This window comes from Cuculus canorus, chromosome 21, assembly GCF_017976375.1.
Source record: "Cuculus canorus isolate bCucCan1 chromosome 21, bCucCan1.pri, whole genome shotgun sequence".
NCBI lineage: Eukaryota > Metazoa > Chordata > Aves > Cuculiformes > Cuculidae > Cuculus > Cuculus canorus.
Window position 1 is genome coordinate 523,769 of NC_071421.1, and position 17,136 is coordinate 540,904.

At 51.0% G+C, this 17,136-nt stretch overlaps 1 protein-coding gene across 7 annotated transcripts in view; it reads left to right on the forward strand.

Moving 5' to 3' along the window:
• The window catches only part of SAMD11 (sterile alpha motif domain containing 11), a 233,663-nt gene that overhangs the window by 94,714 nt on the left and 121,813 nt on the right, over positions 1-17,136 (forward strand). For 2 of the 7 annotated variants that reach the window (XM_054085465.1, XM_054085468.1), the window contains exons 8-12: positions 625-738; positions 4,325-4,411; positions 6,446-6,519; positions 7,070-7,851; positions 8,898-8,989. In XM_054085465.1, coding sequence (XP_053941440.1) covers positions 7,083-7,851; positions 8,898-8,989 — 861 coding nt within the window. In that variant the 5' untranslated portion in view covers positions 625-738; positions 4,325-4,411; positions 6,446-6,519; positions 7,070-7,082. Of the gene's footprint in view, positions 1-624; positions 739-4,324; positions 4,412-6,445; positions 6,520-7,069; positions 7,852-8,439; positions 8,655-8,780; positions 8,800-8,897; positions 8,990-17,136 lie in introns of those variants that run through there. The other 5 variants (XM_054085467.1, XM_054085466.1, XM_054085470.1 and 2 more) reach the window with 5 other exon arrangements.

Here is a 17,136-nt window from a genome sequence, read left to right on the forward strand (position 1 = left end):
TTGTAAACTGCTCTGACGTTTCTGCATTTGCCTCTTGGGGTGCATTATAGCTCACGATTACTTGGGTTTGCTTAGGGATTCGGTGATTGAGCTTGAGGAAAGCAGAGGTTTGGATATCTATAGGATGAGATAGGAAGGAGTGAGGAGTGTGAGCACCTGACGAGCTGTGCTTCCCTGCTCTGCTTATAGCAACGTTTTCTCTCTGCTTTATGAGTGAAGAACCCGAATTTGGAGTCACTGGGTGAACTGCTGCCATAGTGAAGCAAAAAAGGCAGAAATAGAAGTTGGAATGCCTGACTCCACACGTAGAAAAGTTCAAGTCTGGAAGTCTGACAAACAAATAAAACTCGGCGCTAACTGGTTGCAGCAGGCAGCTTCTCTTGTCCGCAAGCACGCTGCATTGGCTGTGCAATGCAAGTGAAGGAGCAGAGAAGTTGTTCTTCTTCCAAGGAACTGAAATCACCATGAGAAGATTTGAATGTGTAAATGCTTGTTTACATATTTTTTTTCATTTCCCTTTGTTTCTGTTATTCTTCTATCTTATCTAAGTTTCTGTTTGATTAAGGCACTCTGTTGCAGTGTAGTCATGGCAACAAGTTGACTTGAATGCATCTCCTTTTCTAGGAATGGAAAATCTGAAAGAAAAGAAAAACAAAGGCAAACAAGACAAGCCTTCCTGTGGTCCTGACCCAGCATTTATTCATAATGATGGAGGCACGAGCGAGTAGAGAGTGAGGAGTGAGTACAAAGTTGTTTATGTGCATTTGTCTCCATGAGTTCACTCTGCTGATGCCCATGACTGTTCATAGACATGGTTTTGGGTATGTTTTGTTCAAATACAATGAAGATGTAGAAGAGCTCATGTAAGAGTTCTGGTCACAGTGACGCTGAAGTTATGCCTGCCTTCCTGTGCTGGCGCAGACCTAGACAGTCCCTCAGACAACTGAGGAAGCACAGCAGCACAAACTTCAGCGCGAGTTCCCTGCAGGAACAGACGTCTGTGTTGATGGAGCTCCTGTGTGGTGGTCTTAGAGTACCAGGGTTCATTTAATAACATATAGCTGCGGCAGAAGGACACTCGCAGCAGTCATAGCTGAAACTGCAGTATAGGCAGAGCCCTGACTAGAGCCAAGCTATACACAAAGATTCCCGTTGCTGTAACAATAACTGTCTGGAAACATTCCTGGTGAACTCTGCCCGTCTCTCTGGTGGGGTGCAGGTACCCTAGTGGAGAGGTGAGCTATGATAATCCTGTCATTACTAGGGCACTGTAAATCAATTTCTAGAAAGGAGGAGAATTAGAACAACACAAAACCTGTCTGCAGAGGTGCCCAATGAACTAAAGACTTTAGAACCTGTTAGCTCTAATTAACGTGTCCGAAAGCTGTGAGCCGGCTCAGGTAGTCTGTACTTCAGCACCTCCTAAATTGGTGAAGGCAGGTTCTGCCTAGTCTTTACTTTCATCTTTCTGGCTAGCATTAAAAGCAGTCACACCTGGATTACACTGGACACGTTCATCTGCCTAAACTACAGAAAGCAATCTGTTTCTGCACACGTGTTTGCCTGCACTTGGGAATTAATGGAGAGACCCACGTCTCATTCTTTTCTGGCACTGTGTCGTTGGGGTGGCACACCTAATGTTATCTGCTTTTCAGTGGTCACCAGTTCTTTTATTGTTTTAACCCAGCAGTAGATTCCAGCCATGCCCAGGTTCTTGGATCATCAGTTTTTCAAGTGCATGCTTTTGTTACTGTGATTGTAGGAGGGAAGTCAGGCAGGAAGTTATGGAAGTGGAGTAGCACAGAGTGATCTACAAGCGCTGGGACACAGCCAAGCTTGAGATTAATACAACATGACCATCATTTCACTGTCTTGTGGTAGAGTGGGTTTTTCTTAGCAGTGGAGCAGAGCAGAGGAGCACACAGGCCTTAGGAAAAAAAGAAAGAATCTGCTGGTGGCTTTCTTGTGAGTTACAAGTCTGTTATTGCAAATCTTTCACTACAGTTACGAATTAGCAACAAATAACTTCTGAGGAGAGAGGAAGGACAAGGGAGAAAGATGCATTTTTAATTGCAGTATCTGCAAAGAAGTGTAGTTAATGAAGAGGGAAGCACAGGGAGGCTGCCCAGCGACTGGAACTGCAAAGGTGGCAGCTCTTGCCTGAAAAGGAAAGAATCGGAGAGAACGGTTACTATAACAGCAGCTTTGATACCCTATTCCCTGGGTTATTTCTGTAAGGGCTGTTTTTACATCATGGAGGCATCACGTGAGTGTACCTAAATTTGTTGTTTTCCAAACCCTTTGCAAGAAGGTTTTATGGGTGTCTGGAATACCCAAAGTGTGAAGTCAGTTACAATTTGCCATTGGTTTTAATGGAAATAAGCTTGTGTCCTTTTAATTTAAACTCCTTGTTGTAGACATCTCAAGGCTGATTCTGATCTAAGCTACCACAGCACACCTGAACTTCAACCAGTAAGGAAGATGAATCGGTCCTTCTATCATTTGATAGATTTTCCTTGTCTCCCAGACAAAACTTCCCTCACTTCTCCCCAGCAGACATTTAATTCCTTTAGCGTTTTGAGTGCTGATCTACTGCGATGAGTCCCACTGCTACACAGGGCACCTGTAGGGAAGCCATTTGGAAGAGGTAGTTTGTGAATATAGTTTGATGAGAAGAGAGTTCCTTAAACCAACACTGACTGTCCCAGGCAGTTACCTTGATAAAATACAGATAAAATACCTGTATTCCACAGGGATGTATGCAATTTACAGCTCTGGTTTGTTGTGTGAATTTGTGCTACCGTGACCCTACTTTCAAGAAAGACAGAAAACCACGAGTTCCATAGTGCTTCTTTTTCACTCATTATAAAAGGCAGCGTTCTATATCAGTGGGATTAAACAGGGCACAGCCCAGCAGTTCCTGAGAAAGCATTTTTTGAGAGGCAAAGCCCTTTCTACTGTCCTCCTCCCCTGAAGACTCACCTGTGCCCTCCCTGCTGTTGCTCTGGCTGCTGGGCTGTCAAAGTATCTCTGGTAATGAAGCAGTCTGGCCTGAGGCTACTATTACCTCCAATACCGATCCCACTGAGTGTGACTCTGGCAGCATGGCTGGCTGTTCACATGCAGTGAGCACAGAGCTGGGCTACACCGGGCAAGGAATAGAAGGCAAAAAGCACTGAATCCTGGCTGTTGGACAGCTTTGATGTCCTCCAAGACTGGGAGAGGATGAATATGGTTGGCTCAGGAGGTGGTGGTGTGGCTGTTTGTTCTTCTTGCCCATCTTTTGGAAGCCTCAGCAATTTGGTAGGGACAGAGTTGTTTCCATCACTGGTGTGATAGTGTCAGAGTGATTCTCTGGAAAGATACGGAAGTAAGAAGAGGAGCTGCTAGCCTGCAGTCATAAAAGCCTAAGCAACCCAACTTCTTTGGGGGAACAACATGATTTAGAAGCTACTACACCGATTGTTGAAAGACCTGTTTTATTATCTAAGCTTTTCTGGGGTACTGGACAGAACTTTGCTGGCATAATTGGGTTTGGACTGTGAGAAGCTCACGCTACAGACCTGCTATGACATGGCTGGTGCAACCAGTGCTTCTGTTTCAGTCCAGCATAACTTGTTCCAGAGATGGAGAACTAAATGCTGGACAATGATCACTCTTTATTAAGTTTACTGTGGTAGCACTTCTGTGAGCGAGTTGAGAGTCATGGTTTCACTTTGCTGGGTGCCACAGAAACAAAAAGACATGGTAATTTGTGTCCCTAGACTTGAAAACATGTTCCGATTCCTCAGTGCAGAATTTGTGGAGCACACCTGGTTCTCCCTCTAACCACGTGTGCGTGGATTTGCTTAGATTTCTCTGATCTGCTCTCCAAAGGTGAATCTGTTTACACTAATCCCAAAGGCTCTGCTGTTAAGAGACTGGAGCGGAACAACTTCAGGCTCCTGCTGTCGAACTCAGACATCCAGAGAGAGCTCTAGTTCTTTGTTAGCGTGGGGAGGACTTGTTAGTAACTTCTAGTGCTTGTAAGAGAGTGGGAGAATCAGCTTGAATCTGTGCCTCTTGAACCCTCCAAACTTCGCTGAGTTCTTCCACAACACCTGGTGTGTGTGTGGGAAACCCTGCCTGGTCCAAGCCATGCACCTCATATTGAGCCATCATCATGAGGCCTTACTTCTCCAGTGCTGGACCTCTACACAGCTTGGCCAGTACCTATAGCACAACTGGCATCAAGTGCCTGTTTTTTCCAGGAGTGAAACACAGCCAAGTGGATGCTGCCCTTCTAGAATGGAAGACTCACCATATTCACTTCTCTTATGACCAGGTCCAGATTTGACCTCAGTTTCTTTGGACGTAAAAAGCAACTGAGCTGACATGCAGTGGGAAAATCCCTTTTCCTTCAAAATAAAAGGTAAATAAACAATCACTGGGATAGGAAAGGTCTCACTGTGGCTGTTTGATGGGGCAGACTGGATGGTAGTGCAAGGTGCTGTAAGGAGATTTGAGTGTGCATCCAACCCACAGAGATGTGAGAAGTCTACAAGTACCACAGAAGGGTTTGTTCCTGGAGGATAAAGGCCATTCTTGTGACCCTTCCTGGAAGAAGCATGGAGACTTGTCTTTGGAGAAAGCTGCAGCCAAGTGCTCTCTACACTTGGAGTTGAAGTTGCCATTAGGAATGGAGATGGAAGAAGAGTAACCCTTACAGCTGTAAAAAAAAAAAAAAAAAAAAGAAAGAGGGCTTTGACAAAAAAATACCCACTCCCCTGTAAAAAAGTGAAAAAAAAAACCCCAGTCCCACAAAGCCAAGTGACAAAGCAGAGGAGTCAAAGGAATTCTGAAGTGGTTCTGAAGCCTCTGCCGAGAGCTCTGTGCAGTTCTAGGCATGCCAGGCATGAAGGTTTGCTGACTGTTGTAAGAGCCAATAGTTCTTCTCACTGCATGGACTTCTTACCTGACCTCAGTCCAGAATCCTCTCACTCCTTTCCCAGAGAATGCCTGTCTCCCAGAGTCCCTTCCAAACATTTCCCCTGGTTCATTAGGTGATAATAGAAAGTGATTTTCCCCCTGTCATACTGAGCAATCAGAAGCATTAAGGATAAGAGCCTAAGCCTGAAAGCCTAAGTGGGAGGGTTTGATGGGTGTGCATATCTACCTCCTTCATTCCAGCAAGAAGCAAGGATGGCTTCCAGAGTTTACATTTCTTGAGAACAGGCAAGAAACAAGGATCATGGTCAAGTAGCATCGGGAGAAGATGGACGTTCAGGCCTTAGATTGCATTCCCAGAACTGCTGAACCCCACTAAGGCAGCTTCCTCCATCCCCACTGGCAAGAAGCAACAGCTTGGACCACAGGTGGTCTGTTAGTGGACTTGTTGTAGTGAGGGGTATGGTACCCTGTACGAGGACAGGCTGAGAGAGAGTTGGGGTTGTTCAGCCTGGAGAAGGAAAAGCTCCAGGAAGACCTTAGAGCAGCTTCTAGTGCTGAAAGGGGCTCCAGGAAAGCTGGAGAGGGGCTCAAGGAGTGTGGGGATAAGACCAGCAGGGACGGTTTTCAGCTGAAAGAGGGGAGATTGATATAAGATCTTAGGAAGAAATGCTTTCCTGTGAAGGTGGGGAGGCACTGGCCCAGGTAGCCCAGGGAAGAGGTGGCTGCCCCATCCCTGGAGGTGTTCAAGGCCAGGTTGGATGGGGCTTGGAGCAGCTGGATGCAGTGGGACGTGTCCCTGCCCACGGCAGTGGGTTAGAAGTGGATGGGCTTTGAGGTGCCTTCCAACCCAAACTGTTGTGGGATGCTCTGGATAGGGTTCGGAGCCCCCTGATCCAGTGGGAAGTGTCCCTGCCCACTGCAGGGGTTGCAACTAGCTGGGCTTTGAGATCCCTTCCAACCCAAACCATTCTGTGAGCCTATCAAATTGATTTTGGGCTGCGTTGTCCTCCTTGGGCAGTTTCCCACGGACCTTGCGCCGCTTCTGCCGGGGCTCCTCGTGCAAAACAAACGCACAGCGCGTCTCCTCAGCCTCGCCACGTGGGAACCGAGCCGGCTGGAGCCCGGCTGGTGCCAGCAGGAGGGCAGGAGCCCCGGCGCCGGCCCTGCCGCCCGTCGCTCCCCCCCTGCGCTCCCCTGGCCGCCGGCGCGGCGCTTGCGAGCGCCTCTGCGCTTTAAATGGGCCAACTTAGAGAAGCGGCGGCGGGGGGGGAATCTTGTTTGGTCGGAGTCTCTGAACTGTGCCGTGACTTCTGAGCACGGATCCGTGCGTGTTTGTCCCGGCTCGGGGGGTCCCCGCAGAGCCAGGCGTTTGGGGTCTGCCTAGATAGAAATATCGATGCGCGTGTGTGTGTGTATAAATACACACGCGGTGATGTGGATCTATAGATCTATAGGTCTCTCCATCTCGACAGTGATGTATGTCATGTAATACCCCGTTCTTGAAAATTTCGTGCAGGACTGGAAATTAAATGCCAGCTCGCAGCGATCAAAAAGCCTCCGGTGGGAGCGGGGCGAGGCTGCACTTTGCAGGTGAAGGGGGGGCGGCCCCGCGAAACTTCGCCACGCGGGGCGAGTGGGGCGAGCTGGGGGGCGAGCAGGGCTCCCACGCGGCGAGCTGGGGGCTGCGGGTTCCATGCGGGGCGAGTTGGGGGCTGCGGGTTCCACGGGGCAGAGGGGCGAGCTGGGGGCTGCGGGCTCCCACGGGGGAGAGCGGGGCGAGCTGGGGGCTGCGGGCTCCCCGGCGGGCCAGCAGGGCGCCCACGGGGAAAAGGAGGGCCAGCCAGCGGTGCGAGCGCCCCGCGGGGCTCCCTGGGGGCGAGCAGGGCTGCCAGGGGGCTGCGGGCTCCCGGCAGGCGCCGGAGGGGAGGGGACGGCGAGGCGGCGGCGTTTCATTTTAATTATTGCATATAAATAAATAAACCAGGTGTCAGTTTAAAGGAAGGGGGGGAAGGGTGAAAGGGGGCTGGTAGGCGGCGGGGAACCCTCCAGCTTGGTGAGAAGGTGGGTCGATCTAGGGGAATCAATAAGCTTTTTTTTTTTTTTCTTTTTTTTTAAACCAAAATAATGTCTACGGCGGCAGAGACCTCTCCGAGATGTCAGGTATTAGTCCGGAGGGGCAGATCTGCGTGGCACACACCAGCTCCCGGGTCTACGGTACATTAGCCTCTCCGTGGGAGAGGGATCCCAGACAGCTCTGCTGGGGAGCCAGCCCAGGAGATTTGTTAGCCGGGGGATACCAGCCACCTCCGGCGCCCGAGCGCCAAAGGTGCTCCTGCTGCTGCTGCTGCTGCTGCTGGCGCATTTCATCCCAACTCCAGCCAGAGCGGGGGCAAGTTGAACCGGAGACATTAGAGCCACTGCGCTTTGGAGAGGCGAGGGCGCACGGGGAGCGCAGCGGCACCATGCCTGCTATCAAGAAGGAGCGACTTGACAGGGAAGAGATGGCCCTGGCAGCCTTTAACCAGCCCATGGAAACCTTACCTGACTATCTCGCCCCTCTGGCCGCCGCTGCCATTCCGGTGGTGACCCCGCACCCGCCGGCTTACGACCAGATCTTCGCTCACCGCGCGTACCTGGGCTTCCACGAAACACACCCCCACCATCCCCACCACCTCCCCGAGGACCTGATGCTGGAGAGGTTTTCCTCCATCCCGGATTTCCAGCCTTTCTTTGACAACGGAGAGCCTTGCATCGAGGTGGAGTGCGGGGAGAACAAGGCGCTGCTCTACGTCAATAAGTTGTGCCAGGGGAGCAAAGGACCCTCTATCCGGTACCGGGGCGAGTGGCTCACGCCCAACGAGTTCCAGTTTGTGAGCGGCAGGGAAACGGCCAAGGACTGGAAGCGCAGCATCAGGCACAAAGGTAAAGGCGCTGCTCGCCCTGCGCCGGGGACCCCGCCGCTCAGCTCTTCCTTAGCATCCTCCCTCTCGCCCCCGGGAGCGGGATACCGGGGGGAGGCTTTACTGCCGATTAGCATTCGCGGGGGGGGGAAGAGCTCAGACTCTGATCTCCTCTGCCCGTGCGCCCCCCGGTCCCTCTGTACCGGATCCCCTTCTCCGAGCGCTCCGCTACCCGGAGAGCGGCTAAGTTAGCTTTTTTTTTTTTCCCCTAGCAATTTGGGCACAGTTGCTTTGCGGGGGGGGGAGGTAGATGTGGGGGGGTGTGATATATGTGTAAGGAGGGGGTTCGTCTCTTCTAGAGAGAAGTTTTCTCTTGCGGGGGGTCGAACACGGGGCAGATCGCCGGGTCGGCAGCCGAGCGGGGGGGATGCTCGGAGCCGGGCGGGGCGGAGGGGGTGTTCCCTTCGCAGCTGGGTGGCGGGGACCTCCGCGGCGCTGGAGCCTGCCCTGCCTCCCTCCTTCCCTTCTCTCCCTCCCTTCCCTCCATCCCTCCCTTCCCCTCCCGCCCGCGGTGCCGCCCGAGCCAGCGCCGCAGTCCCGGCACCGGGGCGGGCGGCAGGTGGAGAGCGAGGGGGAGACACCTAATTAGCAGAGAGCTAATTGGGAGGGTGGGGGGAGGCTGACACCGCGCCTGGTTTATTGATCGCCAGAGAAAAGGGGAATCCCTTTGGGGGCCGCGCTAATTGCCCTGGCTCCGTGCATCTCTCCTCTTTCTCTCATTCCCGGGCTCCGCGTTGCCTGCAGGAAACCTTGGGTCTGTCGGGGGTGAGTCCGGAGCGGCGGGGGAGGCGCCGAGCGGGCTGTCCCGGTGTCCCCCCCACCTATCCCCCGGCTGGGGCTCTGCCTTGGCTCCCCCCCCATCGCTGCATCTCGGCGATCTGCAGGGAGAGAGTTCCGTGAAGGGATGTTGGTGTGTGAGGAGATGCGTGCTTCCCCCCCATCCCGAAATACTTTTCCTTTGTAAAGGTGCTGATCCTTTTTCTTCTTTTTCTTCTCCTCTGCATGCAGGGAAAAGTTTGAAGACTCTTATGTCCAAAGGAATCTTACAGGTACATCCTCCAATCTGTGATTGCCCTGGGTGTCGAATTTCGTCTCCAGTGGTAAGATTATCGTTAAACTATGTGCTTTAGTTAAGACATTTTCCCTCTCCTCCGCCTCCTTCCCTTAAAAAAATCCCTTTGCCTCTGTGATGGTGAAACCCTGATGTCTGAGGGCTCATAACTGTTAGGCACTGTGTTTGCCAGGGTACCTGCAGTCGGTTAAGGGCTAGAGGAGGAGTTTGCAGGCAGAGCAGATGGGACAAGCGGTGCTTGACCCAAAGGATGAGACACACAGAGCATTTGCATGGGTTTTTTTTTGTCTGTACGCAGCAGCAGATCATTCAGTAGCCTCTTACCTGTCCTTATCCTTTCAGTTTTGTGTATTGTGCAGAAGTGTAGAATGAATGGCTAAATAAAGCAAAAGGGAGTTCTAATTGCACCCACGTGTTACAACAGCCACAGTTCACAAACCATTAGAGAAGTTTTTTTAGATTAGGAAGGACAGGCTCATCCTGAATGCTTACAACTTTTACAGCATTCACACCACAGATCACAGTTACTCTTTTCTACACCTTTTCTTCCTAACTTTTGAGTGCCTTGTGTTTTCTTTCTGCCATTATCTTGAGACTTTCAAAATCTCTAGCATCAGCGCTTTAATGACAAAGATATTGAAGCTATTGAAATCATAGTAAACTAAGGCCTTAAAACCAGTTCATCATGCGTAGGGATAAACATAAAATACAGAATGGCAAAGGTTGGGATTGTTGGGTTGTGGAACTAAAGCAGGTCCTGGTCTGGAGAAAAACCACCATGATTTAAAACATTGTCAGTAGCTCTGTGGAAACAATTTCAGCTGGGAAGGTAGGTTTTTCTATCCACTGAAATCAACTGTGTTTTCTTTAAGTGTTTCTTGGAGGTGAAAGGGAGTCTCCTTTCACACACAGTATCTTTATGATCTTTATGACAGGTGGAATTAATCATTATTTCTGCGTAGTATGGATGTGCATTTGTGCTTGTGTATACAAATATGTTCATGTGGGAAGGGGCTTAGAGCAATGATCAGCAGTTGCACAAATTAATGTGAAGATACCATCTCTGCTGCGAGTCTCTTGTGTTTGTGTGTGTAGTACAGTCCATGCCAGGCAGTAACTGCCTGGCAAGCTTTGAGTTCCGGTTATGTTGCAGCATTGTCACAGTATTTTAAGCCCAGGAAACCAGAGGAACTGAAACCTGGGTTTTCCTATGGACTCGTGTAATTCCTCTGAGCTTACAGGGCAAAGTGCAAGGCAGCTTGTTCCAGCTGTGAGTTCTGCATGTGCTTTTGTTCCCAACGAAGCAGCCCAGAGGCCAGCAGGCAGTGATCTGCAGAACAAAGTGATGTGCTGTGGTTGCTCGCGTTAAGAAGTGTGTGGCCAGATAAGTGTCTGCCGGTCCCTTTCTGGTGCCAGCTTGCATTCTGTGGTAGCAAAGGTGATCCGCCGGACTCCTCTAGCAGCAACACTTTTAGTAGTTGCGCAGGGGTGCTGTGCATTTACAGGTGGGAAGGCAGTGCTGCATGAAACAAGCATCTTTTAAAACCGAACTGACTTTGGGAAGTTCTAAAAGAGAGGTGTGTAGAGTTTTGGGAAAGAAATAAATCCTTCTGGACTTGCCTCCTAGCGCTTCCCCATCTGTGTAAATCCACGAGAGGGAGGCTGATGTCAGAATAAGCATGGGAACGACAGACCCCAATGAGAGCTTCTCTCAGAACTCTGCGCCTTGGTGCTTACTGCAGTTTCTATGCTGTACTTGGAACATAAACCTGACCAAATGACAGCGTCGTGTTTTGAACCTGAAATCTGTTGGTAGTGCCTTGTCATACCTGCGTGCACTGCACACACAAAACAGTTACACAAGGATTAAAACCAGTTTCTCCGTTTAGCGGTCCCTGCGAGATCAGAGGGGTTTTTCCTCCAATGTAGAAATGCTTTCTATTTTGCAGTGTAGGTAAGTAGGCGCTTGCAGTGCCCGGGTCCTTGTGCTGCAGGTATGGAGACCGTGAGCTGGTTCCATCAGCAGCTGGATCTGCCGATCCAATGTCGGTCCTTGGACCGCGGGAATAGGCCGGGGAAACTCAGGCACTGGCTTTGTAGCGGGTCTGCTGGTGGGCATCCGCATCTTCCCCATCTGCGTTCCGGGATCCGGGAAAGGATGCATCCAATTTATCCAGCCCTGCCAACCTTGTCCAATCAAACCAGTGGTGTCTTGGGCTTTAATTAACGGCAGTGATTATTCCGAGGCCCAGCCTGGGTCTCATTCGCGGTTGGGGAGAGGAGGAATTGATCTGGAAGAGAAACTGGGTTGGAAAACCAGACGGGAACCAGAGCTGAGCCTGGACCCGCCGTGAACCGCGAACCCCTCTCCCACCGTCACCTCCCGGGCAGGGAGAGAGAGGAGGGAAAAGGGGGAGAGAGAGGGGAGAAAGAAGAGGGGGAAGGGGAGGGAGAAGGGGGGAGCGGCGCCAGTAGCGCCGGGAGAAGCGGCGCCCGCCGCCCCCCGGGCTGGCGCCGCGCCCCCCTCCCCGCTTTGCCCCGGTCGCGGTGCCCGCAGCGCCGGGGAGCGCGGCCCCCGCTGTCCCCGGACCCCCGCCCTGCCCCGTGGCCCCTCGCTGCCCCCGTGCCCCGGCTCCTCCTGCCCCCCGGCTCCCCCCACCGCTCCCTGCAACCGCGTCCTGCCCCGTGGCTCCTCGCTGCCCCTGCGCCCCCGGCTCCGCCGCTCCCCGTTCTGCTCCACGGCCCCTCGCTGCCCCCGGCTCCTCCTCCTCCCGCCGCGTTCCCTGCCGGCTCCGGCGCCCCCCGGCTCCCCCCGCCCCGCCCCATCGCCCCTCGTTCCCCCCCGTCCCCGGCTCCCCCTCTCCCCCCCGCCGTGCCCGGCGCCTCCCCCCCCCGCAGACGGTGCCCGGCGCCGGCCCCGCCGCCCCCGCCGCCGGTTTCCTGCGCGGCGGAGCGGGAGCAGCCGCGGCGCGACGGCCGCCCTGGCGCCTCCTCCCCCGGGGCCGCCCCCGCGCCGGCACCATCGATCGGCGCCGGGGGCCGAGGCGCTGCCTGCTCGCCCGTCCCGCGGGCACCGCGTCCCCCGCTCCGTTCCACGGCCACCCCGTCCCACGCGTTCCGCATCCCTTACTTACTCCGTCTCACCCTCGCCCCCTCCCACATTCGCCCCATCCCTTACTTTACTTCGTCTCACGCTTCCCCATCCCACATTCATCTCATTCCACCTTCATCTTGTCCCACGGTCACCCCATCCGAAGCTTGCCGTATCCTTTACTTACCCTGTCTCACACTAGTCTTGTCACACGGTCATCTCATCCCGTGGTCACCCCATCCCATGCTCACCGTTTCCCATGCTTTACCTCATTCCACATTCACCCCATCCTGCATTCACCCCATCCCACACTCTCCCCATCCCTTACTCCGTCTCATGCTCGCCCCATCCCACACTCATCTCATCCCATGTTCACCCTATCTCACGCTCACCCTCTCTCAAGCTTTACCCCATCCCACGCTTAACCCAACCCCTGCTTGCCCCATCCCATGCTTTGCCCTATTCTATGCTTCACCCCATCCCACACTCACCCCAACCCGTTTACCGCATCCCACACTCGCCCTATCCCTTGCTCACTCTGTCCCATGCTCAGCCCATCCCACTCATCCCATTCCACACTCACCCTGTCCTCGCTCGCCTCATCCCACGCTCGTTGCCATCCCCTTCTCACCCCACTCCATGCCCTTCTGGAGAGTGACTGTGCCTCCGATCTTCCTGTCGCCTTTTCTTCATACCCTAGCCTTCACATCCAAGGTGTTTCAGACTGGGAGAGGAGAAATGGCACAGGTCTTGGTCCCTTCAGTTTTTTTTAGGCACAAGATGCCAAGCGTTCCCGAAGTAAGTTATCAGATGTGAGCAGGGGTCTTCCCCCATATTTGTATTTGTTAGTTCTGGGCAGACACAGCTCATCTTCTTTAGAGCCCTGGACAGATTCCAGTCTAATCTGATGAAACCCATTCACTACAGGGTTCCCTCTGTCCCCATCGAACTTCCCTCTGTGCTGCAAATACCACACGCATTCTCTCCCCATCTCCCCTTCCAAACCCACAGCTGGGGCTGGATGAGTGCTCGCTGGCAGTGGCTCTCTAGCCAGAGGGAGGGGGAAACCTAAGGATCTTGCAAACAGCACAAGAATCTTTATTGCTAAACCAAAATATCCTAGATCTGCCAAGTCCAGCATCGCATACCCCGTGTAACACAGAAGAGGCGTTCCTTAGGGTAGAGGTGCTTTGATGGCTTCCATTACCAGACAGAGTGTGATCTACTGTGTTTTCAATACAAGCCATGCTGCCTCTGAGAGTGTGTTGGGACTGGACTTCAGCTGCTCCTCATCCTCTTTTTCCCTATTTTCTTTGGCAGGGTGTCTGGAAGGTAGCCCATGCTCGAGGTAGAGGTGTGGGTCACAGGCAAAGAAGGGAGGGCAGGTTTTCAAAAAGTGATATGGCCGTATTCAAACAGAACAAAAAGCATGATAGAATTTTATCTTTTTTCACCCCATCTCCTTCCTTGCGTGTCAAGACACACAGTAATTGTCCGTAACTTGGGCCATGACAATGGTAATTCATTTGGTGACTAGGGCTGTGTTTTGCTCCTGATTTGATTTGTATGTGATGCTTTTCTGATTGCTTCTTTTTGCTTTTTGTTGTCATTATCATCCTTGTTTTCTCTCAATGTCCCTGAGGTTAAGACATTAGTCCAAGACTTTGTCAAGGATGGGAAGAGTTAACTCTCTGCTCACTTAAAAGGAGGAATGCCAGTAATCACCCAAATCCCTGTTATTTAGCCCAAAGATTTTGGTCTCAGAGGTGGAAGGCAGCGCTGCATCTCCCCCAGAGCATGGCTTTGTGTGACTTGTGCTGCTGGGTCCTGGCTGCAGCTGCATTTCACTGCCCTTCTCAGTGATGCCCTCCTGGCCACCGCAGTGCTCCACGGATCGCCTGGACAGCCAGGAACTGCACAGGGGGAAGGAAGGGAGATCCCCAGGCTACTGAGTAGATTTTTCGTGTTGTAGGATCCAAATTCAGAGGCTGGCCCAAAAAGAGGAGTCTCTCCCAACTAACTGCAGGAGCCTTTCAAGAGAACTGTCCTGTGAGAAGAGGACTTTGCCTGCTGGAAGATGTACTTGGCTGCCTGTAGAGGCAGGATTAAGTCTGAAATTTTACTTTTAACTTAATAGATGAGATTTAGGTTTCTTTCTGTGCTATGGACGTAAGGGTTGGAGCTGGAGAACCTCGGGGTTTATGTGAAGCGGGCTGTTTTCATAACTTTGCCTTCATGTCTCTGGGAGCTGCCTTATGTATGTGGAAAAAGCCTCCCTGTAAAGCAGACTTATAAACCTTTTTATCCCCCCAAGGTCTCTGGCATAGTCTGGTGATTTTTATTTGTGGTTTCATGCTGATTTGGATTGTTGCTTTTAATCCAATGTTTGAGTTTAGGTTAACATTCGTTGGAGTTTTTGAGTTGGTTGGGATTTTTTTTTTGTTTGTGTTTTGTTGTGTTGTTTTTTAATGGACTTTCCTCAGGTGAGTTTTAGAGTGTGTTGCACTGCAAACATGTGAGTTCAATGCGTAACAAAAGTTAATTCAGATCTGTCAGACATGACTTTCAGAGATAAAGGTACGTTGTGCTAGTAGAATGGGGTGAGAGACACATGTATTGGTACAGGGGAGAGGTGCTGAGTTTCAGCTCACAACCTCGGCTTGCAAGGCTTCCTAACCCAAGGGCAGCGGTAACGTGTGTCTGCTTCTCTCACATAAGGGTCTCTAAAAGCAACCACTTTTGGGTCATATAGCATGTCACGGGGAAGCTGTCAACTTGAGATGGGAATCGGTGTGGAGTAGAGAGATGCTTCTAAATATATTCTGCATTGGAAGTTGTTCCTGGTGGTCCTTCAACTCAGCTCATGAACGGGATACGCTGCAATTGATGTCCACTGTCAGAGAGGTGGAAGATGGGTGTTGCACCAATAAAGGACTGCGTATTGCTTTATGCACAGGCAGAACAAATCCAGATCAATGGCACTGAGAGTGCCAGCACAATACTGAAGGATTTAATTTTGTGGATTATTAAATACCCTCTGGAAAGGAAAATATTAATTGGATTGCAGTCTTGTGAGTGAACAGCAGAGATGTGTAAGTAGCTATGGCTTAGGAAAAGAATTTTTTCTTACGGTGGGTTTTAAGGAGTTGCAAGAGGGGGAGGTTTGCTGTGGTACAGAGCTGTAGGGAAGATCCCTGCTGTTCTGGTGAGCAGTGATGAGAAACTGGATGCAAAAGGTCTTGTGTGATGGAAGGGCAGAGGAAGATCCATCTATGAGTTTAGCCTGGTGTTCGGGAGGTGTTTGTGAACAACAGGCCAAGCTGATGCTCTCTGAAAGAGGGTGAAAGGGTATTTATGATGAATGATTCTGCTTGCGCAGAGCAATTTCCCTCCTGCTGGGATTCCATAAGGACTGCAGAGGGGCTTCTCCTTGTCCTGCAGACTTTTGTGGGGTGTTGGTTGCCGGGAAGAGCTAAGACACAGTGTGTGGCTGTGGCTTTCTGTTCTCAGGTGGGCTGAGCTGTAGGAGGAGGCACTTCCCGAGCCCTCAGCCCCTTTGGGCATATTTTATACACACTAAGGCAGCAGATACAAGATGGGCTTTGCAGCCGGCACTGCATGCTCTGAGTTGTACTGTACTCTGCCAGGTATGGAACACCCACGGGGCTGAGGAAAAGAAAGTTAGGCAAGGGAAGAAAGAGAGATAAATAAATATATAAAAGCAGGAAAAGCAGCAGCATCTTGTTAGTGATGTGTCAAGGGCAGTGTAAAGGTGACATAGGATAAGTGATTTTGCTGTCAAAATTATTTAGAGAAGTCATTAAACTGCTTAGGGCTGTCTCTGCTGCTTCAGGGCACAGGCACCTGGTTTTAATTTGCGGTGCTCTATGTCCAAACTTGCTGGCCTTACTCAAAGGGATCTGTGCTAATTTGGAGCCTGGTGGCGAATGTCTGTAGTGAACTCGAGATCTGAATAGCAGAGGTGACTAAAGGATCAGAATTAACTCCCTCATAAACTCTGTTCATTTTTCTTTTTCTCAGGTTTAAAACTATCAACACGTTCAAGTTTGCAGAGATAACGAACTTCTCAGATTGCTCGTTCTGGTTCAGTTTGAGACAGGGATTGCAGAGAAACACTTTCCTATTGGCCTTAGGCTTTGGAAAAGTGATCCACTTGGTTTTTAATGAAGTAATGCTTGGTCAGAACTTTATGCTTGCAAAACCACATTGTTTTGTCTGTTTTTTGTTTTTTTTTTTTTTTCCCTTTTTCTACCATTTTGTTTCCTGCTGCATTCTCTTATTCTGTGGCAGTCGATTCCCTTTATTTGGAAAACATTTTGCTATAGCGCAGATTCTTGTTAGACATCTGTACCCGTTTCTCTCCCTTTTGCTTTCTCCTTCTTGAAATGCATCATCTTCACTTATTCAACAGCTGAAGAATCACCATTCTCACCACTGCAGGGTTTTTTTGTGTTGGGAAACACTCAACTTCCTCACTTCTAGTAGAACCACAGAACGGTTTGGGTTGGAAGGGACCTCAAAGCCCATACAGTTCCACCCCCTGCCATGGGCGGGGACACCCTGTGTCAGGGTGCTCGAAGCCTCATCCAGCCTGGCCTTGAACGCCTCCAGCCATGGGACAACCTGTTCCAGGGCCTCCCCACCAGTGAAAAACTCATTATAGAGCTCTGTGTCCTGAAGTTTTGTTTTTCACTTGAGGGCAATGAAAGACATCTTTTTAAGAGTTACTTATTGTTGCAGAAATAATGCACAGTTTCCTAAAAAAAGCTGAGAACGTCTTCAGCTACTCTGCTTTGCTCTCGTACGGCTTGTATATGAAAGCCAATCTTCTGTGTGTACCACCTCCAGTGTTGGACATTGCATTTTCTTTCTTTTATTTTTTGGCTCTGTAATTTTAGCCAAACCAGTGAGAACATAGAGGAAATTACACATTCCCCTGGTTCGTAAATATAATCTGATAAGGGATTTTCTTGTAACGTGTCTGAGGACGAGGAGGAACGGATGGAGGGGATTCCCAAGCATGGAAGGAAAGGCTTTTGCTCATTTATCTTACTTCTAGCCAA